The sequence below is a fragment of the Coregonus lavaretus genome (genome assembly GCF_964263955.1).
Source record: "Coregonus lavaretus genome assembly, chromosome: 2".
Taxonomy (NCBI): domain Eukaryota; kingdom Metazoa; phylum Chordata; class Actinopteri; order Salmoniformes; family Salmonidae; genus Coregonus; species Coregonus lavaretus.
Genome location: NC_139989.1, coordinates 45,016,250 through 45,041,559, shown reverse-complemented (window position 1 = coordinate 45,041,559; position 25,310 = coordinate 45,016,250). Strand labels below are relative to the sequence as shown.

The 25,310-nt window shown below is 43.6% G+C and overlaps 2 protein-coding genes across 2 annotated transcripts; both read right to left on the bottom strand.

Moving 5' to 3' along the window:
* Positions 1-2,765: 2,765 nt before the first annotated feature.
* Positions 2,766-5,186, bottom strand: LOC311148235 (nucleolar protein 12-like). The gene is made up of 6 exons (XM_084185131.1): positions 5,010-5,186; positions 4,487-4,592; positions 4,278-4,326; positions 3,956-4,110; positions 3,767-3,861; positions 2,766-3,351 (listed from the first exon to the last, which is right to left on the bottom strand). Exons 1-6 carry the CDS (start codon positions 5,120-5,122, stop codon positions 3,138-3,140), a joined length of 732 nt encoding a protein of 243 aa, XP_084041257.1. The 5' UTR covers positions 5,123-5,186; the 3' UTR covers positions 2,766-3,137.
* Positions 5,187-6,169: 983 nt separating this feature from the next.
* LOC311105159 (sterol regulatory element-binding protein 2-like) lies at positions 6,170-24,633 on the bottom strand. The gene is given in 23 exon segments (XM_084147207.1): positions 6,170-6,897; positions 8,545-8,794; positions 8,950-9,064; positions 9,163-9,339; positions 11,669-11,843; positions 12,552-12,684; positions 13,007-13,110; positions 13,203-13,320; positions 13,438-13,609; positions 13,741-13,910; positions 14,041-14,290; positions 14,478-14,488; positions 14,491-14,508; positions 14,511-14,525; positions 14,528-14,653; positions 14,835-15,039; positions 15,183-15,334; positions 15,437-15,548; positions 15,840-16,115; positions 16,366-16,515; positions 16,706-16,854; positions 17,072-17,605; positions 24,290-24,633. Coding segments are annotated over 22 exon segments (3,486 nt in total). The 5' UTR covers positions 24,393-24,633; the 3' UTR covers positions 6,170-6,897; positions 8,545-8,573.
* Between the last annotated feature and the right edge of the window lie 677 nt (positions 24,634-25,310).

The following is a 25,310-nucleotide window of genomic DNA, read 5'->3' as shown; positions in this document are numbered from 1 at the left end:
TTCTGCAATTGTCAATAATTCTGGTTATAGGAAATTCAATGTCAATTTTCACAAAAAACAAATACCAGACACTGACAAATACTGTTTGTACTATGAGACAAAAGCAAACACTGACAAGATAAGACAGTGAACAGCCATAGAAACTACACATTTTGTTGGAACTAGCACAATTTAACTCACTAGGCCTACAATGCATAATTAATTTACAGATACAAATTAACAATGAACACAGGTTTAACGCAGTTGTCATTACCAAACCTGAACGCAACACATCCAAGTCTCTTTATAGATCCATTTCCATATGGGGAAGTTCATGAATAGTGTCTCCCCTCTGTCTCACTCTTCTGTTCCTCCAGACCTCCCTCTCATACTCACACGTTCTGTCTGTCGCTGGATTAGAGTTTCACTGTTGTAACTCTACCTAGATTGTGGTTCTCCTCATTATTATTTCATAGCAGTTGTTTTCTTGACATATCCAACCCTTCTGGGTTGTCTTCAAATACATACTCTAATCTTCAGTTTGACTTGAATGAATGGCAATATCAACAACAACTCTATAACATTATAATACTAGGTAGGTATACAAAATATATTGCAATGTAACACAGCAATGAAAAACAATGAGATAAGATCTGACTTCCACAAAATGTATATTGCCATAATTTGTGGCAATCAAAGGCAAAACAAGGAGAATGCTATGCTACCAATAAAGAGTCGTGGCTTCATAAATGAATGTGCCTTTGCAATGACATACTGTGTGTAGATGTGGGCTGGCTGGTGCTTTCTGTAACCTGCCTTCATGTATAATGTTACCAGTGATTCCCAAAGGGCAGTAAATGATCTCCCTTCATTAATTTGTAATGGGAACGTTCTCATCACCGCCCTCCTCATATATTTTTCCTCATACGTTCCTCCTTATTCATTACACTCAACACAGGGTCATACCTCACCAACGTCTGTTACTGAGCACTTTGTAGTTCATCTTCAACACTTTGAGTGTTACTGGTTAAAGGCTTCTCTAGAGTAGTCTGCTAGCCAGAGTTGAAGTAGACTCAAAGTCAACATTACCACTCAGCCATCTCCCTTACTTCCTCTCATGTATTGATCCATGACTGTCTGACCGCAATGTCTATCTGACCCTTTCCCTGAACCCATATCTTACCTTACAGCTCAGTCTGTATAGGCCCAGATAATCCTATCACTCACCACTCTTCTAATCCCCTCTCCCTTTGTCTTGAGTCCCTCACCTTGGCACTGGCGTCCCTCTCCACTGCCTGTGGTGCTGTTAGTAGTGTTGGTGGAGGTCCAGTGCCTTGCCCTGGCTCCTTCTCCACTGTGAGGCTCAGCTGTGGTGTTTCGGCTGTACCCGTGCCCGAGTGCAGGTGCTTCTGGCGCAGGCAGTCGTGGCAGCGGGAGGAGTCGAAGATGTTGGGCTGGAACTTGGGACAGATAAGGTCATCGCCGGAGAGGGGCATTGCGCGTCCGGAGGTGGCAGTCGCTCACTCATCGCACCCCTCAGAGAACACTGAGGAACAACACAGGCTGTAAAGGCAGAGTAAAACCAAACACAGTATTTAATGAGCCTAAAACACCACAAATTAGAAAAAGTGGTTGTAGTAAAACAGTAGTACCAGTAGTACTTAAGGAAAAATAGTGGATTTCAAAAGAATATACAGTAGTCTATAAGGAGAGAATAACAGCTAAAAACCTTTCAACATTTATATTAAATGTGCACATTGCAAGACATTGATGGGATATTATTACAGTGTAGTTGTAGTAGGACCGTGTAGTAGAGCTGGAAGCAATGCTGTAGCATATTTGATCCACAAGGGTAGTTATTCCATGGTTAGTGCGATAAAACGGAACAGTTAAGCTAAGTGAAAACTAATTACACAAGAGGATATAGTGAAACACAATACAGATAGGAAGATATCAGAACTATTTCCAGCATATCATTAATATCATTACTAAACGTCACTGAGAGCACTTGGTAACATCCCAATTTAAAAACATTTCAGCAATGAAAATCTAAATACAAGTCAAAGTATTGAAGAATGAATTGCTAGATTTCTTAATGTGTATTATTTTTCATTTAATTATTCTCTTCTAAATTTGAGGAAGAGGTTTTCAACGATACCTGACAGAAGAGTCCTCAGCCGTCAGTTAAACTGAGAATATGCCATTTAGAGATAGAGAATATACTGTCCATCAGACCCCCGGCACATGTCTCTTCCCCCTGCTCACAATCCCCCTGAGGCTCCCACTCTTGCATAGATCCGATTGGCTGTTCCGACAATGGATGAAACTGATGCACTTCTGACTGCCATGTTGGCTCTGCTTAACATTACAGAGAACCTATCAGTCTGCCAGATCTAGAACCAATATGGAGTCAGTTGCATGACAGTAACTCTGTTGAGGGTTGTATTAGATATCATGGGCTTTAGAAAGCAAAATGAAATGCTTGTGACAGATGGCACGCGTTAGCTCAGGTTAATGTAAATAAATAAACACTTCTAAGGTATGAGATTAGCATACATTAAGATCCTTGATTATACAACATTTCTTGAAATCAATCAAACAAATGAGGGCATAGTGGTACTATGTCTAGAAATACACACGTAAAGATCTATTCTCTGATGCTCTGAAAAGGATGTTGACTGAGGAGTCAGGTTTCCTATCAAACAATAGGCTATAGAACTAGAGGGATTCACAGACTATTGGTTTATACAAGGATATAAACATTAAAAAAATATTAAAGCAAGTGATTCGTATATATTCTTTCCTTTTAATCCAACTTTGAGCATATACACATTGTATGAAATACAACATTACCAAAACAGTTAGCATATAAACCAAAATGTAGAAAGGAGAGAGCATAACAAAGGAAACAGCAGACAGGTTGTGTCCAATTGGTGAAAACAAAACAGTATTTGAAAGGGGCGCTCTGGATTGAGCAGACATTGGCTTTCAATGAGAATGACTATTTGCAGTTTGTGTATTGGTGATTTTGTTTGCTCCGTAGACTTTCCCAACTGGTACCATAGAAACTCTAAAATGTCCATCATGGCTGATTAGGATCCTGATCAAACAAAAAGGCCAGACAGACCCTTACACTGCAAATCTATTTTTCCTAACTCTCAGTCCTTGTGATGTACCCTCTTCCCAGTCAGTCTGCGTCTTTGCTTCTTGGTGGTCCTCCCAACTCTGTTCTTCTCAATTCTGCCCTTCTTGTCTGTGGCACTTGGCTTTTTGTCTGTTGGCCGGCCTCGTCCTTTGCCTTCCTGCTTCCCTTTCCTGCTTCCCTTCCGCTGCGTCTGGTGAGCGTGGAGCGAGGCGTTCAGTGAGCAGATTCTGCAGACAGGGAGAAGGGGGGATAATAACGTGTGAGAAAAACTTGTCACCACAGTGCTCATATTGTTATATAGGAATCATATTAGACAAAATTAGCTGTCAGAACTGAATACAGAATGAGAATAGAACAGGAATTGGGGGCTCATTACTATTCATTAGCAGGGTGTATAACACAGTTGTTGAGGAATAATGCAATTTGCATAAAGTATCACCCGTTTTATAACTCCTCCAGTGAATATTACCATTATCAATGACACATAAATGTTATTGATAGACACGTCAAATTACACATTTTAATTACACATCTTTAGGATATGAAGCCACAAATTGTGCATTCAAATCTATAAAATATTATTGACAGGGAAAGAGTACAAGTGTTTTTCACTAAATGTGAGTGAGGATGAACACAACATACTTTTTATTGAGGATGGGATTACCAGATTTCTTTGGCATAGCGCTAATTTTCTCCTGCTCCTCCACCTCCTCCTCCTCCTCACCGTCCTCAGTAACCTTCAAAAGACAATTTACAGTTTGAATACCTTTCAGAGAAACTATTTCAAAACATAAGAACACGGGACGTGGAAATCAGTAACAAATGCTTTACATGATTGGTTGCTGACGCAAAGAGACTGGCCCCTGTGAGGTCAAGGTCACTGATGGTTGTTACGGTAACAGTGTGGTTGGGGTGATCGTACTGTACAGACTCGGTTGTGCCCGTTATCACATCCTCCAATTCATCTTCTTCATCATCATCATCATCTGTGGAGAGTTAACCATAACAATAAGAGTAAGTAAGCAGATTAAATGGATTCACACTACATGTTTACTTCTGGTTAAACCTGAAAACACAGATACGGCATGTGAAGGCAGCCAACAATATTCTGTCAAGCCTAACCGACATGTTTAATTATTTCGCTCAAACTCACCGAGAGCCTCTTTTCTTTCCTGCAGTAATTTCAAATACTCCTTGTGTCTCTGGAATTAAAGAGTAAATATGATTAGTGCCCCCTTCTGTCCACATTGTTAGTATTCCCTTCATCTAAACCTCTACTAAAGTGACAACAGTTTTACACACCATGTCTATTTAATTAACACTTGGGTTTTAATCTTGTGCTTTCATTTAGCTGGTGTTTACCTCTTCTTTGACTCTCTTCTGCTCCTCCTTTATCTTGGTCTGGATTTCCACCACTGCTGCTTTCCTCCTCTCCACCTTTCTCTTGTGGAATCCTGTCAGATAGTCCCTGCAAGAGATAAGATAAGTCAAATAGATGAGTACATTCATGACAAGTCACTTGTGGTCAATTTATAACATTCACCAATACTTAACTACTGATAGGATTAAAAGGAAACTTGGCAAACCTATTAGAGGTCCACTAAACAAAGACAGAGAGGCAGGATGATGTGGCTTATGGTTCTCTATCAACGATGAAGGCATTTCATACAAGTTGACCATGTAAATGAGACTTACATAGCAATCTAGCTAGTTTATTAAAAAATAATGTATGCACTCACTAACTGTAAGTCGCTCTGGATAAGAGCGTCTGCTAAATGACTAAAATGTAATGTAAATGTTTAGCCAGAGATGCTCTATAGTTAGCTAACGTTAGCTTGCTATGCGTTGAGGGATTCCTGTGCTGTTTATAATGTGCCAAACTCACTGTCGCTCGTTATCGTTGAACATGACCACACATTTCTCTCTTTTCTTAGATCCAGGTTTAAATTTCTCATGCTTCCCCTTTTCCTTTTTGTTCCAGTTCTTCATGTTTTTCATTTTGAGAACACGTGAGCTTATTTTTCAGCTGGCTTTTTGCTTCAGTACTTCCTAATTTGTGTGTGCATCATACAAAGTGGTCCGACTGGGACAAACTCCCAAGCACTTTGGTTCTTTGAAATTGTGGCCACTCTCTCACCAATGCCCAGTTCTAGAAGTGTAATGAAAAAAAGTGCATTGAAATTAATGTTAGTTATTCAGAATTCTGATGCAAGTAAAATAACATTGCCGTGCCTACATTAAACATTGATAAGTGCAAGACTTTAATATTTCCAACATATTTATGGACAATCTGTTGAAAATACACAAAGCAATTGGCCAATATCAACATTTTTGCACTGTTGAAATCAAAGCCTATGAGGATGGAATAATCTGTTTGGTGGACACTTTTTACCTCAGAGCAGTGTGACCAACACAAATTTGATAATGTAGGTAGGTGTGCAAGTTTCAAATATAGACCACGTTCCACTCTGAACATGAAACCGGGTAGTCAAATACTGGGATCCACAGTCTCCTGGGACATTCCTATGGATTCCTATGGATTAATACAGAAAGACAGCGAGTCTGGAGACAATAGTTATTTCTACTGTGGGGAGTGGCTGTAAGACACCACTATTCAGTCCAAGTCAAATAAAATATTTCAGGGAGGGGAGGTGGAGACAGAAAAGGAGGGCACATACATCATGAGCTCAACAATAAGGCCAGAGACTGAGGAAGAGAGAGCCAAGGGCCAGAGAGAAAGAACCAGCAAGTAGCCAAGTAAGCAGAAATAGAGAGCAGTATAGTAAAGTGTGGGTGGTCCTCTTCCCCCACCTTCAGGTGGATAAACAGTACCAGTGTAGTTTTGTTGACCAGCCCAGTCGCTAGTTCCAGTGAAACACACAATAGGGATCAAGATCGGTGTGTGAGCATAATGCAGAACACTAACACTGCTTTAACAGTGTTCTGTCTAAAAACATCTTGTTTTGTCAACATAATTTTTACAGTAGTATCCCTACTGCTTGGCATTTATAGTGATTTAAAATAAGACACGAACAAACACACACATGCTGTCCACAGTCATCTTTTATTAAAAAACAAAATCATACATAGAAATCCAGAAAACAATACATACAAAGGGGAAAACATTAGATGAGATATTTTGTAACATTATAAATCGTAGTAATTCCATTCACTGCAAAAGGTTGGTTGTGCAGCACTTACTAGCCCACACTAACCAGTCTGATAAATTCAATCTGAAGTAACGGAGCAGATACAAGGGACATGGTTGGGTAAATTGACATCATACACCTTCTTGTGGTGTATACGGCTGGTTTGAGCAGGAAGACATACAGTAGGTCTTTCTCATATTAGGGTAAAGTGTATGAACACATTTCTGTGCATTGGAGTCCATGTCAAAAACACTACAAAGTGCCAATAATGATGTCCTATAAACTGCCATACTAATTACTTGGACAACAGTACTTCCTGCATAAAATATTAGGATAACTCCTTTATCCTAATTTTAAAAAAGTAACTCCTTCGCACTCCTTGCCTTGACAATATAAAACAATAAAGAAACAAGATTGCTCAACAACAAAAAAATATTACAGCCATTAAAATCAGAACACAAAGATGAGAATGACGAAAGTGACAAAGTCTAGCCAACAGACAATACAATTAAAAGTAATTGGACTGAGATTCCACAATGATAGCTCTGACACTGAAAACATCAAGGCCATTATGCTCGAGATTCCCAATCCCACCATCTACAGCAGGGTTCTTCAATTCCGGTCCTGGAGGGCCGAAACACTTCTGTTTTTTATTTCTACCTGGTAGTTAATTGCACTCACCTGGTGTCCCAGGTCTGAATTAGCCCCTGATTAGAAGGAGAGGATGAAAAACAGAGGTGTTTCGGCCCTCCAGGACCGGAATTGAAGAACCCTGACACAGACTACACTTCCCAGGAACTCCTCTTCACCAATGGATCACTGTGGCTTAAACTGGCAAGGCACCCTGTGACCACTTCAATGAATAGATTGGTCAGAATCAACCTTACTAGTGACAGTGACCGAACTGCCCATTACACAAACCATTTAACCTTCCTACAGAGTTGAGGGTACCTTCTTTCTACCCATTCGTTTCCCCTCTCGCATAGGTAAGAACATCCTGCTTTACTCTATTCAAGACTGCTGTCTCTACATGGCTACAGAATGTACAATCTATATACAATCACAACTGCTATACTGTGTATGCGACTGACTGTGTGCATGTGTATATGTGTGTAACCTGTATAAAGAATTGGGCTTTGATTTTCCATTTAGGGTGACTCTCCAATCCATGAACCTTTTTTCTTGTTGAAAAATAAATTGCACTTTTACAGTGCTGGCCCATTAATATTGCACTGCACTGCTGAGTCTAAATAAAGCTGATCTGAATACTGTACGACTACTGTCAACTGTCACCATGCCAACTGGTGTGGTACTATATTGCGCTAGAGTACACTGGCATTGTACAGTCAATGAGGTAGATATAAATAGATACTACTCTGCACTGTACTGTGAGAAGCAAGTTATTTTGCATTGTACAGTAGAGGCTAGAGGGTGACTATCAAAGCTAGAATGCACTGAAGCCACAGTAGGTCTCCTTGCGTTGAACTATTGTATTGGTCAGTCAAAAACACATACATTTTAAATGTATCATTGTGAAGCTTGGACGTACATTACATTTTAGCATGTAGCATCTATAACCTGTGGACTGCCAGTGCATGTGCTTCCCGTCATCTACCTGTGACCTTACAGCTCTGTCAAAAAGCTTTAGACACGACGAGCACAACCTCTTGTGGATGAAGGTCCATTCAACGTGGGGAACAATTCAAAATAACTGTTGGCTGATTAGCCAAGCAAAGAGAGAGACTGAATTGTATGTAGATGAGAGACCCAGTGGCAGCCATTTTGGTCCTTTTTCCCTTAGGGGCCTGTAAGCAGATTCCCTCTACGCTAAGCAGTGTTAGCAACGTTACAGTGTTAGCATTATACCAGTGAGCATATGAGAAAGCATGTGCAGTGGTCCAGTGTATGGGCCGCATTATATCCTATTTCCTTCTGTGTGGCTATGGGGGTGTTGACATTAAATATGACACTGCCAGAATGTTAATAGTAGTCAATGTTCAGGCTGGCAGTGTGAAGATTGAAGGTCCCTTTTGGTGTCTCTCCTGTACAGTGATAGGTCCATGATATACGACTGTTTGCGTAGTTGACTATTAGATGCTGTGTGGAAATGGCTGACTAGTAATTTATCAGTGCTATGTGTGTAGGGCTAGGTGACTATTCTGGGATCTGTATGAGTGGGCTAAATTCTAATATGTGGTGGAGAATAACTCATCACTGATCAGTACTTGAGTGAGTAGATCACCAGTCAGCGTTACTGTGTGTGGGTCTAACTGATCTGAGATCTGTGTGAGGGGGAATCATCAGGAGGCAGCGATGGTGGTGCCCCCGCTGAGGCGGAGCAGGATCTGCTGGCAGTCCTGTAGGGATCGGCGGTCGCCCACTCGCTCAAGGGTGCGCTTGGCCTCAGCCAGCAGGCGGGCGCGGTGCCCTGGTGGGGTCAGCAGGGGTAAGGGTAGGTGGCGGCACGCCAGCAGGATGGCATGAGCCCTTTCACGCTCACCCAGAACACAGTCACCCTCTGCTGGAGGGAGGAGGAGCGAAAAGTAAAGAGATAAGATCTGTAAATTAGCTGAAGGGTGGAAAGCACTACATTTGTTCTAATTTGACATCAAAAACAAATTTGATATCAACTTCAATGGCATCATTCATGATAATAATTGAAGTGCGTGTCCTTACCCGTGGTGTATCCAGGGTTGTTGGTCCTGCGTCGGAGGCTGTGCTCCAGTAGCTGGTGTGTGCGGGTGGGACTGGCTCCAGCCATCAGCCTCACTGTGGTCTCATGCAGGAACACCTGGGGGAGGGCAAGAGCGGGAACACACTTACATTATTACACCACAAATATCCATGAATAATCCATGAACAAGCCGTCTGGTCTGAAGCCCTAGTTACCTTGTGTTGTGCCCGTCTGTAGCATTGTCCCAGCCTTCGCAACGAACTCAGGTCCCGCTGGAATCCAGCCAATTGGGAGCCAGGGGCAGGGCCTGGCTCCCCATTGCTGCTACTTCCTCTTTGCCATAGGCTGGTCCTGAGGGTCAGCAAGAGGTCACAGACCAGGAGCTCCACCCCCTTTGGTATTGGAAAGACAACAGTAAGGCAGACATAAAAAAAACTGTTGAACTACGTAATAAATGACTACACAATGAGTTATGGATACTAATAGAGGTATATGGGACAGTACATGCACCGTAAGTAATGTCTTGTCCTGGATATGGTGTGATATGTTGCAGGTGCCTGCAGATTCGGGAGGCCTCTGTACTGCACTGCAGACACATTGCACTGGGCTGCAGGATCATGCAATGCAACTACAATGCACCACAGCCACCCCCTACCACCCACACACACATAGCCTCTACTATACCTAGCTAGTGTCAGCTTGTGCCTGTGCTTTTGTGAGTCAAACGAGCACCCATGCAACTGTCACAGTGTGCAGTATATGTTTGTTCATGGTGTTTGTGTGTGTGTGTGTGTGTGTGTGTGTGTAGTATGACCAAAGGGCACCGTGAATCAACCAAACTCCATTACAACCTTTACTGCATGTATATACACAAAGGTTAGAGTTGGTTTAAATATAAATCACAGAGAGTGCATACAGTGAGGGAAAAAAGTATTTGATCCCCTGCTGATTTTGTACGTTAGCCCACTGACAAAGAAATTATCAGTCTATCATTTTAATGGTAGGTTTATTTGAACAGTGAGAGACAGAATAACCCAAAAAAAATCCAGAAAAACGCATGTCAAAAATGTTATAAATTTATTTGCATTTTAATGAGGGAAATAAGTATTTGACCCCCTCTCAAATCAGAACGAATTCTGGCTCCCAGGTGTCTTTTATACAGGTAACGAGCTGAGATTAGGAGCACACTCTTAAAGGGAGTGCTCCTAATCTCAGCTTGTTACCTGTATAAAAAGAAACCTGTCCACAGAAGCAATCAATCAGATTCCAAACTCTCCACCATGGCCAAGACAAAAGAGCTCTCCAAGGATGTCAGGGACAAGATTGTAGACCTACACAAGGCTGGAATGGGCTACAAGACCATCGCCAAGCAGCTTGGTGAGAAGGTGACAACAGTTGGTGCGATTATTGGCAAATGGAAGAAACACAAAATAACTGTCAATCTCCCTCTGCCTGGGGCTCCATGCAAGATCTCACCTCGTGGAGTTGCAATGATCATGAGAACAGTGAGGAATCAGCCCAGAACTACACGGGAGGATCTTGTCAATGATCTCAAGGCAGCTGGGACCATAGTCACCAAGAAAACAATTGGTAACACACTACGCCGTGAAGGACTGAAATCCTGCAGCGCCCACAAGGTCCCCCTGCTCAAGAAAGCACATATACATGCCCGTCTGAAGTTTGCCAATGAACATCTGAATGATTCAGAGGAGAACTGGGTGAAAGTGTTGTGGTCAGATGAGACCAAAATCGAGGTCTTTGGCATCAACTCAACTCGCCGTGTTTGGAGGAGGTGGAATGTTGCCTATGACCCCAAGAACACCATCCCCACCGTCAAACATGGAGGTGGAAACATTATGCTTTGGGGTGTTTTTCTGCTAAGGGGACAGGACAACTTCACCGCATCAAAGGGACGATGGACGGGGCCATGTACCGTCAAATCTTGGGTGAGAACCTCCTTCCCTCAGCCAGGGCATTGAAAATGGGTCATGGATGGGTATTCCAGCATGACAATGACCCAAAACACACGGCCAAGGCAACAAAGGAGTGGTCCTCTGTAGCTCAGCTGGTAGAGCACGGCGCTTGTAACGCCAAGGTAGTGGGTTCGATCCCCGGGACCACCCATACACAAAAATGTATGCACGCATGACTAAGTCGCTTTGGATAAAAGCGTCTGCTAAATGGCATATTATTATTATTATTAAAGGAGTGGCTCAAGAAGAAGCACATTAAGGTCCTGGAGTGGCCTAGACAGTCTCCAGACCTTAATCCCATAGAAAATCTGTGGAGGGAGCTGAAGGTTCGAGTTGCCAAACGTCAGGCTCGAAACCTTAATGATTTGGAGAAGATCTGCAAAGAGGAGTGGGACAAAATCCCTCCCGAGATGTGTGCAAACCTGGTGGCCAACTACAAGAAACGTCTGACCTCTGTGATTGCCAACAAGGGTTTTGCCACCAAGTACTAAGTCATGTTTTGCAGAGGGGTCAAATACTTATTTCCCTCATTAAAATGCAAATCAATTTATAACATTTTTGACATGCGTTTATCTGGATTTTGTTGTTATTCTGTCTCTCACTGTTCAAATAAACCTACCATTAAAATTATAGACTGATCATGTCTTTGTCAGTGGGCAAACGTACAAAATCAGCAGGGGATAAAATACTTTTTTCCCCTCACTGTATATTAACTTGCATCCTAAACACCCGTATTTTGGGAGACTACCTTGTTGAGCCAGTTGCCAGACTGGGCGGACAGGGGAACAGAGATGCTGGTGCGCAGGTAGCCGCTGGCCCTGTCACAGTGAGACAGACAGGCCACCACCCCCTCTCCCTTCAGAGGAGACAGGCTCATCTGCACCGCCTTACACAGCAGCAGCACAGCCTTGGGCAACGGGTGACTTCAGGACGACAGGGAGAACAACGGAGGGTTATGGCAATGCTTCTAATGTCATTTACATACACATCACTGGCACCATGCTCCAACACTTTCAGGACTACTTGAAACGGTGCCTGAGGAAGGCCCGCAGCATCATCAAGGACCCAACACACCCCAGCCACGAGCTGTTCACTCCCTTACAGTCAGGTAGACGGTATTGGAGCATGATGTCTGATACCAACAGGCTCAGAGACAGTTTCTATCTACAAGCCATCAGACTGCTTAACACTTGAACTGGACTGACCACCTGCTCTGATTCTCCACACCTTAGTACACATGCACTCACACACACACACACACACACACACACACACACACACACAAGTATATATACATTCATGCTACCCACACATCACAACTGATACCAGACCCTTATTATGATTGCTAAATACTGCACAATTTAAAAACTTGCTCCCCAAAACACATGTAAATATTGGACTATAAATTGTACCTTCCTGTATTATACTTATGCTAAAATGTTTATTATATTCTACTGAGACATTTACTTTATGTTCATATTCTTATCTTTTATTATTTCTTATTGTTATTGCATTGTCGAGAAGGAACCTGTAAGTAAGCATTTCGTTGGACGGTGTATACCAATTGTTTCTCGAAACATATGACTAATAAAACTTGAAACACACACATAAGACAAACAAAGTATACTGACTCAATGGTATGGAGAGCTCTGGGCATTCGCTCTGCTTCTGCCAGCAGCGACCTCACAGCGACATCATCCCCTTGCAGCCAATGGACAGCAGCCTTTAGGACCAACGCCCACCAGCGACTCACTGGGTCTGCCACTAAGCAGAGAAGAGATTACATGAAAACATTATAGACTTCCTATGGGGAAGATGTCACACTTAAAGACAAAGGGTGAAAACGTGCAACAAATCAACTGTGGCATCAAGAGGTTTAACAAAAAAAATTCACATGTTCAATTGAATAAGTCAATTATGTTAATCATAAACTCTATCTTTAGTGTTCAAGATACATTTGAGAAAAAATCTAAAACACATTCACAGCATCTGATCCCCCCAGGAAACAAAGATAAGAGAAATATGTAAATAAATCTGTCCCACACAGAGCATGGTGTGGTTCACACTGACGTGTGCATTCCAGTACCTGGCATGGTGGTGTGATTAGGCAGGGCTGGGAAGGGAGGAGAGGGGGACTCCTCTGTGCAGCTGTTCAACAGCTGGAGAAACTCCAAGGCACTGGAGAACTCCCTGAGAGAGAGAGAGAGATAGTAGAAAAGTAAACAATTTAACATAGGTAAACTGGGCAGAGTGACTGGGCACTGTGAGGACCCTGCCCTTACCCCGAGTCGTTCTTGGGCTTGCCTGCCTCCGTGTCAGTGTGGGGCTGGATGAGGGAGTGCACAGCTCTCTCCAGTAGCTTCTCACAGAAACAACGATGCAGCTGGGCGATGGGGTCAGCTAGAGGAAAGAGAGAAAGAAAGAAAGATAATTAAATGGCCTAATTGTTGCTTAATTGTTACATGAGGGCATTTCTGTATACCCTATTAGCTCTTCCTTCGACTTTATTGTTCACACCTGGGTCTCTCTGGGAAGTGTACACGCCCTCTCTGCTCTCAGACTTCACAGACCAATCACAGCTGAGGAAGAACTGCCTGCCCAATGGGGTGAAGAGCCAGTGCAGACAGTCAGGGATGGGCTTGGAGTCTGATTGGCTGGCCACACCCTCAGCACAGCACAACAGGTAACCCTGGGACACAGACATGTGAGATGACAGTGAGTGGATAGTATCAGAGATATCATTACCATAGCAGTAATGGAGGGATGTGGAGGGTTAGTAATGGAGGAGGAGAGGATGGCGGGATGCCCTGAGACACTCACAGGCAGGCAGGAGAGGTGGTGGCCCAGTACAGTGCGCAGAGCTGTTGCCACAGTGACATAGATCTGGGCCTGCTGGGAGGGGGCCATCTTGCTTTGGGCGCTCTCACTGAGGTTGACGGCACTCATAGACAGAGACAAAGCCCACAGGCCACTGCGCTGGGGAAGCTTCCCTACACACAGAGAGAGAGAGAGAAGTTACAGACATCAGAGGATGGGGTACTACTGTGTTATGTTATCATGTTTACAATGACTAATGATACTGATCTAGGCTCAATGTTCTTGACTATTCAGTGTAGTCACCTGTGAGCTGCAGCTGGCTCAGCCTATGGTAGACCAGAGCTGCGTCCCGGGAGCTAGTCTTGGACTCTTCCCCCTTGTGCTTCCCACCAACCTGGCGAACCAGCCAGCCCAGAGGGGTGGGGTGATGCAGACAGTAGCGAATCAGGTTCCAGGAGAGGGAGAAGAGGAGGTCCCAACGCGTGGTGGGCAGGGCTCTGGTCAAGACTGACAGGCAGGTTTCCAGACTGGCCATGGCTGCTGTATAGTCACCCTGTAGGAGAGGCAAGGTGGGAAAAGCTATAAGAATACTTCTGGAACTTGGCATTCATGTACCTATAGACACAGAGAGATGGTATTACCCAATCAGGGCACCAGTTTAAGAGATACTCAAACACAAGTACAGAGAAAAACAATAAGGTAGGGGACAATACTTTAGACATAAAGGGATGTGAACTCACTCTGTTGAGATGTAGGTCTGCTTGTTTACGGTGCCTCCAGAAGGAGACTGATTTGGGCGAGTGGAGGGGGGTGACAGGCTCCCAGAGGTAGAGGACCCTAACACAGCCCCACACCGCCCCAACACCACTCAACACCCACACCGTTAACCATGGCAACAGGCACCAAAGCCAGGTCACTGTGGGAAAGAGGGGGAGGAGTCAGTATAAATTACATATACTCCAATACATCCTCAAAACAACTCACAACTGAGAACTCGTATCAGTAACTACTACTGTTAAGAAAAATGACTGACTATAATAGCCTGCCTTGAATGCAAGACTTGTATGGTCAGTGTAAGGGTAAACTAAGGGGCTGACCAAAGTTCTGGGTCTGGCTGGGTAATGAGAACAGGGTCCTGGAGGCTCCGTGTGCAGAAATCAAGCCAGAGCTGCCCTGGGCCTCAGATCCCAGGAGAGAGGGCAGGGGGTTGAGGGAGAGACAGAAGAAGGTGAGGGCGCAGAGGAGGAGACGAGAGCGATCCATCACGCCCACGGAAGAGGGTGAGCCAGGCTCACTCTTCACCTGAGAGAAGGAAGAGAGAGAAAGAGACAGAATAGTTCAACTACTATGTAAGTGTTCAACCTTCGCAACATTCAATTCAAACCATTTCCACAAACAAAACAAAAAAATCACACTTCCTTGACTATCATCATCACTGTAGCTACCTGTTCATGGTCCAGTAAGGGGCTGCCAGGCTCTGAGTCGATGCAGTATGGAGAGAACTCATGAGGAGATCCAGAACCAGGCTCTGAGGCTGGAGGTGACATCATCAGCATCTCTGGTTTCATCTCCACATCGTCAGACAGCACCACTGACTCTGACAGAGAGAAAGTGGGAGAGAGCCCAATGTGTTCATGAACTGAAGACCTAAATATCAACACAGTTGTGATGGATTAACTAGTAATAATGGGGGACTTACTGTTCTTGCTGTTCATCTTGAGGGCCAGGTTCTCCTGCCGTAGTTTGTGGTTGACCTGCTGCAGGTATTTGATGTAGTCGATGGCTTTCCTCAGCACTCCTGACTTGTGCATCTGCGTACAAACACATTAGCAATGTGTCAGTGTACATTTGGTGAGAGTGCCCTATAAAAACAGGTCTTCCAGTATAACTCCATTCCTCTACTGACTTCCATGCACGCTAAGAAGTCTGTGGTTCAGCCTGTAGCCTAATTAAGTTTGACACCTGTGAAACATTCAAATTGTTCTAGCATGCTCCTCTCTCTAACTTTCTATCCAACTTGGATCACAAAATAAAACTAAACCGACTGTTCCTGTAAGGTCAAAGGTCAATATTGGATTATTATATCACTTAGTTTTCCTGACCTTGGTGTCGCCGCCCATGACTAGGTCTCTCAGCTCCAGGATCTTGTCATTGATGGAGGAGCGGTACCTCTTCTCGATGATGTTGTGGGTGGTCCTCCTCTCCCCCTCCTTCATCACCCCCCCTGGACCCATCACCATCCCCATCCCCTGGTCCATCACCTGCCTGTTCCCACCTACACAGTGGGAGGTGCCTGACGACAGCTGTTTGATGGGCAGCTTGTCTCCGCACCCCATCATGACTGGCACGGTGGTCAGGATGTTACTGCCCATCAGCGTCTGTGAGGGAAGAGTTAAGGTAAGAGTCAGTGATGACATATGAAACAGCTAAGATACTAAGGGGTCGTTGGATGGACCGAGATAGAACAAAGAAGCATGTTCAATGGAAATTCTCTTCTCATCTCCATTTAAAGTACTTTTCAGTCCAAGCATAGGTTTAATCAGGGTCTTTGTGACCGTCCCCATCAGACACTGAACAGAGAGAATAGAAAGAGAGAGAGTGAAGCAGACAGATAGTATAGAGACCTACCGGTACCTGTAGAGTCTGTGTCTGGATGGGATGGGTCAAGGTGGTGATCCCAGGGTTCTGCATGGTGGACAGAACCTGTGTCCCGTCATGCTTCAGGGTGGTCAGAACCAGATTCTCTGTCTTCAGAATCTGAGGCTGGTGGACCAAAAGCTGAGAGAGACCAGGGACACTGGATCAGTTATAACCAATGATGCCGTACACACAGAGTCTATGGTTACAACATGAGTGATAAGTGCTAGGATCTGCATGTATTTAGAGAGACTTTATAAAGATTGGACGGAGCTAGTTTTGATTAGGGACTCAAATATTGTAAAGTATGAAGCTTGATACTCATGGGTACCTGTTGAACCTGCTGTTGCATGGTGTGGACTGTAGGTGCTGTGGAGAGAGTCTGGATGGTCTGGCCCGTCTGCAGTAGTCTCTGGTGCTGGATGGTCATGGGTTGAACCTGTGGTGATGTCATTATGCTCTGCATCTGCGGTTGGAGGACTGTAGAAAAAAAGAGAGGTATGGTGTAAGGATACACTGTCAAACAGCACCATTCATATAGAAAAACATGCAGGCCCTATTCATATAGAAAAACATGTAGGACTCGGAATATCTTCACATGATAAACATCTATACTAATTTAAGTGCATTTATAATGAATATCCACTGTTTCCCAGTAACCTAATCTTTTCAGTAAAGAAACAAAGTTGCTCCTAACCTTGGAAGCTTGTAGTGGGACTCTGGTGGCAGATGACAGGGTTCTGGATGAAGCGGGACTGGCCACCGTTGGATGTGATCATCACCGTCTGGGCCTGGGTCTGGATGGGCATAGTCTGGTTGTGGGTCTGGACCAGAGAGTGCACAGGGAAGCTATGCGTCTGCATGGGGATGCTCTGGGTGTGGACCTGGATGGTGGGTTGCTGCTGGGGCTGGGGCTGGATGGCCTGCATCTGGGGCCGGGGCTGGAGCAGGGGAGGGGTGCGGATCTGATGCTGCCCTGAAGAGAACGTCTGGACTGGGGTCTGTGGTGGGGTGAGGGGCAGGGACAGGGACAGGGGGGCCAGTGTTTGGGTGGGGGTAAGGGTCACGTTGCTGTTCTGGTAAACTGTGGTAGTGGTGGTGGTCTGGGGTGTCTGTGGGGCTGGGCGTGGGGTGGCCCCTGCACCGTTCTGTAGGGAGCCCGCCGAGGCCATCTGGTCCTCAAAGAGGTCAGGGAACTCCCCCACCTGGTTGCTGACGAACTGGAGCATCTCTGAGGAGAGACGAATTCAAGGGGTTCATGAGTCTCTGGTAGTGGGTAAGCTAAAATGCACTTTATTCTAAGTCATAAAATCATGTGCAATGGCAATTGATTTAATAGACAACAAATTCGACTTTAGATAGTTAGCATAAAATTGGCTTATTAGACATAATCCATTGGTTAATATGGCCCTCTAATGAGTTAGGGCTACACTGTTGCAGTCAACCTGTCACAAGGAAGGGAGAAAAAAGGAATCTATCAAGAAAGGAATCTCACAAGGAACCAACAGGTGTGTGGATTAATTGCATCACAAATCACACTCTCACCTAACTGACAGCGGTACTGATACGCATTTTGCTGGCCTCACTCACGCATTATTAAAGTATACCCCATAATGACATGAAAACATGTTTTTATAAATGTGGGACAACCACATATCACAGGTAGACTTTTCCTCAATAAAGTAGCTATCAGCAAAGTTAGAGCTAGAAAGGGGGGGGGGGGGGGGGTCAACAACTAGGGACTTTTCTAACGCCTTCAAAGGCCTGCCTTAATCAATTGGTCCTGGAGTTCTTATCACTGCCCAAAACGATTTGTTTTAATGTCGTATAGACCTGGTCTTTTTATTAAGAGCTGTCATTTTATTGTGAGGAACTGCAGTTTAATCTGACATTTTTTCAGTTGTCCTCTTATGTGAGTGATCCTTAGTTTCAGGTTATTGTCCTGCTGAAAAGTGAATTTGTCTCCCAGTGTCTGTTGGAAAGCAGACTGAACCAGGTTTTCCTCTAGGATTTTTCCTGTGCTTAGCTCTATTCCGTTTCTTTTTATCCAACAAAAAAAAAACTCCCTAGTCCTTGCCGATGACAAGCACACCCATAACATGATGCAGCCACCACCATGCTTGAAAATTTGAAGAGTGGTACTCAGTGATGTGTTGTGTCGGATTTGCCTCAAACATAAAGCTTTGTATTCAGGACACAAAGTTAATTTCTTTGCCAAATGTTTAGCAGTTTTACTTTAGTGCCTTATTGCAAACAGGATGCTTGTTTTAGATTTGTTTTGTTTTTTTCTGTACAGGCTTCCTACTTTTCACACTGTCATTTAGGTTAGTATTGTGGTGTAACTACAATGTTGTTGATCCATGCTCAGTGTTCTCCTATCACAGACATTAAACTCTAACTGATTTAGAGATTTAGGTGAAATCCCTGAGCGGTTTCCTTCCTCTCCGGTCTCTGCATTAGGAAGGACGCCTGTATCTTTGTAGTGACTTGTAGTGAGTATATTGATACGCCATCCAAAGTGTAATTAGAACTTCACCATGCTCAAAGGGATATTCAATGTCTGCTTTTTTAAAGACATTTCAGCTTTTCATTTTTTATTCATTTGTAAAAAAAAATCTAAAAACATAATTCCACTTTGACATTATGGGGTATTGTGTGTAGGCCAGTGACAAAATCGCAATGGTTTAAATTCAGGCTGTAACATAACAAAATGTGGATAAAGTCAAGGGGTGAATCCTTTCTGAAGGCACTGCAGATTATTAACACACATTAGAAATTGGCCTTGAGTGAAGAGATCACAGGAAAGCCAATAGAGGAAAGAGGAGAATCCACCACCAGCAGAGACTTACAACAGTGACAATGCTGTTTACTGCCGGGGCAAGGTCACTGAAGGAATTAAGAGAGGTTTATGGAGTGGCAGCCTTGGTTTGATACACTGCTACTGTTCTAGCAGAGTCATGGAAGAGAGCCCAGCCAGCTAGTACTAATAGGAAAGCCTTCAAACGACTAGCCCTGAAAAAAATGACATGGTAATCTAGTACAGACGCCCTGAGAGACCATGAGAATGAGGTAAAAGAGCACCCAGATAAGAACATTACTTCAGCTACAGGTGGAGTATGTCTTGACTGTGGACAGCTTTGTACTGATAAGAGCAGTGGAGTTGCACATGCTAAAAAAAAATATGGTTTCAAACCAGTCTTGCAAGAAAAGAGAGTAGCCTACATGTTGAAACTGTTTCTAAAGCCCTCTACTGCAGGGTGTTTAACACTTGTCCATTCATCCTAAGACTACAACATCACAACCATGCCATCTCTCATATCCAGAGGTAGGCTAAATCTTCTCATGTGCTTTACCATTGTCTGGGGTGCATAACAGGCCTACGATCAATGGGAAGAGTGTGCCATTTCTCATTATCAAAATGACAGCTTTACTTAGGCTCACCATTTGCCAATATCATTTTGTCAAGTTTAAAACTGCTGCTGTTAGCAATACTACCTAAATCCCTTCTCTAATGACAATGTCGAAAACATGTCACCTTATACAGAAAGCATGTCCAGAGCATGGGCTTCAAAGGACTTTGGAATTGAAGGACTTTGGCATGGTCTTATAGATTCCACTGTGACAGGAGTGAAAAGTGTCCTGTAGGGACCTATGTATAGATAATGTTGCTAGAATCGGGGTTAAAGAATAATCACGCTTTTATCAATGAGGGGCTGCAACCTTGAACTCACACTTGCGATAAAGAAAGGCCAGACACCTAGGCCAATAAATGCATCCTCCTCCCATTTATGATTATGGTGACACCATTTATCAGCATGCAGCAGCAACTACTCTAAAACCCTTGGATGCAGTGTACCACAGCCTGCTTGGCTTTATCACAGGTGACAGGTTTAATATCACTGGTTGGCTGGACCTCTTAATTCCCTTCATTTCTCATTTTCCTTTACAAAGCTCTTCTGCACAAGCTTCCAACATCTCACTTCTGTTACTGGGATACTTTGGGATTTTGGCCCTTTATCTACTTCCCCAGAGTCAGATGAACTCATGGATACCATTTTTATGTCTCTGTGTCCAGTATGAAGGAAGTTAGAGGTAGTAATGACTTGAACATGTTTCAAGCAGACCACCATAGTCCCCGTGCCCAAGGACCCTAAGATAACCTGCCTAAATGACTACCGACCCGTAGCACTGACGTCTGTAGCCATGAAGTGCTTTGAAAGGCTGGTCATGGCTCACATCAACACCATTATCCCAGAAACCCTAGACCCACTCCAATTTGCATACCACCCCAACAGATCCACAGATGATGCAATCTCTATTGCACTCCACACTACCCTTTCCCACCTGGACAAGACGAACACCTACGTGAGAATGCTATTCATTGACTACAGCTCAGCATTCAACACCATAGTGTCCTAAAAGCTCATCACTAAGCTAAGGATCCTGGGACTAAACACCTCTCTCTGCAACTGGATCCTGGACTTCCTGACGGGCCGCCCCCAGGTGGTAAGGGTAGGTAACAACACATCTGCCACACTGATCCTCAACACGGGGGCCCCTCAGGGGTGCGTGCTCAGTCCCCTCCTGTACTCCCTGTTCACCCATGACTGCATGGCCAGGCACGACTCCAACACCATCATTAAGTTTGCCGACGACACAACAGTGGTAGGCCTGATCACCGACAACGATGAGACAGCCTATAGGGAGGAGGTCAGAGACCTGGCCGTGTGGTGCCAGGATAACAACCTCTCCCTCAACGTGACCAAGACAAAGCAGATGATTGTGGACTACAGGAAAAAAAAGAGGACTGAGCACTCTCATCGACGGGGCTGTAGTGGAACAGGTTGAGAGCTTCAAGTTCCTTGGTGTCCACGTCACCAACAAACTATTATGGTCCAAACACACCAAGACAGTCGTGAAGAGGGCACGACAAAGCCATTCCCCCTCAGGAGACTGAAAAGATTTGGCATGGGTCCTCAGATCCTCAAAAAATTCTACAGCTGCACCATCGAGAGCATCCTGACTGGTTGCATCACCGCCTGGTATGGCAACTGCTTGGCCACCGACCGCAAGGCACTACAGAGGGTAGTGCATACAGCCCAGTACATTACTGGGGCCAAGCTTCCTGCCATCCAGGACCTCTATACCAGGCGGTGTCAGAGGAAGGCCCTCAAAATTGTCAAAGACTCCAGCCACCCTAGTCATAGACTGTTCTCTCTGCTACCGCACGGCAAGCGGTACCGGAGTGCCAAGTCTAGGTCCAAAAGACTTCTCAACAGCTTCTACCCCCAAGCCATAAGACTCCTGAACAGCTAATCATGGCTACCCGGACTATTTGCACTGCCCCCCCACCCCATCTTTTTACGCTGCTGCTACTCTGTTAATTTATACATAGTCACTTTAACTCTACCCACATGTACATATTACTTCAACTACCTCAACTAGCCGGTGCCCCCGCACATTGACTCTGCACCGGTACCCCCCTGTATATATAGCCTCACTACTGTTATTTTATTTTACTTCTGCTCTTTTTTTCTCTCAACCCTTTTTTGTTGTTGTTTTATTTTTTTATTAAAAATAAATGCACTGTTGGTTAAGGGCTGTAAGTAAGCATTTCACTGTAATGTCTGCACCTGTTGTATTCGGCGCATGTGGCCAATAAAATTTGATTTGATTTGATTTGAAGTCTATGGGTATCTACTAACATGCTAGCATTGAATTATCATGTGAGTAGTTTGTTTTCAGGTCACCATTGTGAATGAGACCCTGGTCTCAAATTGGGCTTTATAAGTGGCTTGTCTAATATTGACAATTCATTGGAATTGTCTGCTTCATCTACCACACCAAAGTAAGACTCACATGCGCATGCGCACGGCTCCACAGGGGGTTGGCTTTCAGAGGCACAGAACAAAACAGAGCCCCAAGCCCCCAGACAAGTGTGACACAAAGGACTAAAACTGTCAAGCGGGGACAGTTTCCTAGGGCTGCTCAGAGCAGAAAAAATAGGTTATGTAACCGGAGCAGCTATTGCATTGGGAATAGCGGGGATAAAAGTCTAGATAGTAGGGCCGGGACAATACCAGTATCGCAATACTCATTAGTATTGTGGTAAGGAAACAAAACACAAAGCGGATTTAACTTCTTTAGGGAAATAGCCCTAATGTTAGAAACAAACATCATCTTGTCATCCAGTCACATGTAATTATTTTCCAAGCTTTGGCACACTATATTTCACATACAGCAGGTTTATTAAGGACCAAAGAGTTTGGTCTGCGTCCTGTTAATTTTTGCCATGGAAAGAAATATCACAATACTGGTATCGTCACAGCCCTACTAGGTAAGGCTATGCAGACACCTTCAGAGGGGGGCCCTTAGTTCCAAGACTTAAATAGCCTAGATCTCATATAAAAATATATAATTTAAAACACAAGTGAGTTTCTAATTGCATTAGGCACCTATAGAGACAAACAAAAGATTATGTAGCAGCAGAGTTGCCCACCATCAAACTATTTAAGAGCTTTGGACTACATCTGGGTACCCTTTTAAAAAAGTTTAAAATTGCTATCCAATTTACTGATATGTTTTCCTTTATATAGGAATAACACTGGACCAATTCAACTTACCAAATATTTATTGTGGGGAGGAGTACATTTTGCATAAATAATTTAAGACTAAATTGAGTTAGACTCATACACAACATTCTCTTTTTCTCGTTATATTGTTGTACCCAAGACAAGGGGTCAAAACTCTTTGCATACCTCTCTTTTTAACACTAAAGAGGGATTACATAGCATAGCCTCTGGGGTCTCTTAGTTCCTGCATTGCAATGGGTCCCATCTATCCCATATTGTATGACAGCGACAAATCAGTTCGGTGACTTAGCATTCAGTAATTGGAATCCGGTGACCTGCGCCGGTCAATTCTGTGTCCAAAGCTCCATGCTTTCACAGTGTGCCAAGAGTAAAACTGCTGTTTTGATAAGAAGGGAACAGGGATGCTGTCGCCATATTGAGTCATTGTGCTAAGCCTATGAATGAGCAGGGTGAAGCGGACATGTTTGCCCGTCAAAAAACAGAAGGGGTATTAATGATAGACAATGCTAGTCACTTTCTTCTCCATTATTGATTAACAAACCCTCAACGGTATGACAGCCAGGAAAGAGGTAGACAAGCATGACAAAAAAAACAGCTCAGAACAAAATGTAATGAAGAACATATAGATAAATAAGAAACAAGTAAAACTAGGCTAATAAGCCACTGGGAAAGTATAAGGATATTTTTGCCTACCAATAATTGTATGACAGCTCACAGTTGTGAGTCACACTCAGTTACATTTGAGGAGTTGTTTATTCACACACACACACTAAACTGTTGCATGACCACTGTGCTGTAGGCAAACCACCCCTTTAAAATATGCTTGAATGTAAAACGCGATTGCAATATTAATCATCAGTGACACAGAATAATTTAAGCAAACTATTGTTTAGAAATGTAAAATAGTGGAGTGCTAAGTGTATCTAAGTATCCTATACAACGCCCAAAAACAAAAGGGTGAAGAAGTTCGAATCCTATGGAATCCACAATAGTTTCATGGTTGACGACACTGTCCTCCTGCCAATGTTTGACACAGACATAAAGTATATCATTATTTATATACTATTTTAATGTGAGTTGCATCATAATTAGCTAGTCTAAATACAGTAGCTATATGTAAATGTAACCAATGCTGACTATCAACAAGCGGCTTGCTTGACACATGATACACATCACCACCGACTCCTGCCGGCCTTATCGCAACGAGGACACATAATACTGTCAGAAAGCGGAAAGCAAATAGGCCACAACAAACTTTCGTGGACAAACACACACAATAATTCCATATTCTCTCATCAATTATGACATAAACAGTCACTCACCATCGATGTCTCCCAGTGTAAATTCGTCCCCTAGTTCTGACAAAGTCGGATCCATATTTTCCATAGTCGAGATGTACTCCCCACTAACGTTACTGTCCATCATGAAATTCAGAACTTCGCCTCCCCGGCTTTAACCCGGAGGTTGCTGAAGGAAAGAACCAATATGTTTGAAGCGTTAACAACGCATAAGGTCACTTTATCTTAGCTCGAAGTTTATTAAACTATCCGAGGAAGGGTAACACTTCACCGATGCCCCAGAGAGGCCGATTTCTATTTAGATAAACTAATTTACGACTTAGACGTCGCCATCTTGTTTTCCACTACTTACGTCATTTACCAACAGCGTTTGTGAACCAGGACGACTCCTGATTGGCTTAATCCTGGCTGTTGTTGTCATGAGACCAGGCACCATTGTCCAATAGAAATGTCACCCTTACCGTGGCCTGACAGTACGTCAACCATCAGAAGCTTTCTTGAAATTTGCATTGACTCCGCCCAATACTTTCCTTTTAAAAAAGAGCCCATCCGAAGAGATTCACCCTAATAAATATTTAATGACATCTCTTGACTTTATGTATGAGCCCGCCCCGTCTATACAGCATTATTCATTTTCTGCCTATCCCCAGATGCTACGCAATACCTACCATCAGGATATGAATTACACAGTAATAATTTAAAAGTTCACTAATTACAAATTAAAATTCTCATGTTTGTGGGAAAAATATCCAGTTGTTAGACGGTATCAAACTGACCTCAAGTATAAATACATTAGTTACATTTTGTATACACAAGTAACATTTTATACAGATTTTCATCAAAGTCAAGAAATACTGCCTTCTTTCATTTAAAAAAACGTGTTGCATGACTGTTAGTATGTCAGTGACTGATATGTGATATCAAAATAAATGAAATAGTAAATTGTTATTCAGTACTGTTACTAAACACAGTCACTTCTGTGTGTGTGTGTGTGTGTGCCTAAAGTCTAATTCCTTGATGCGTCAACTGAGCTGAGGGTAACATA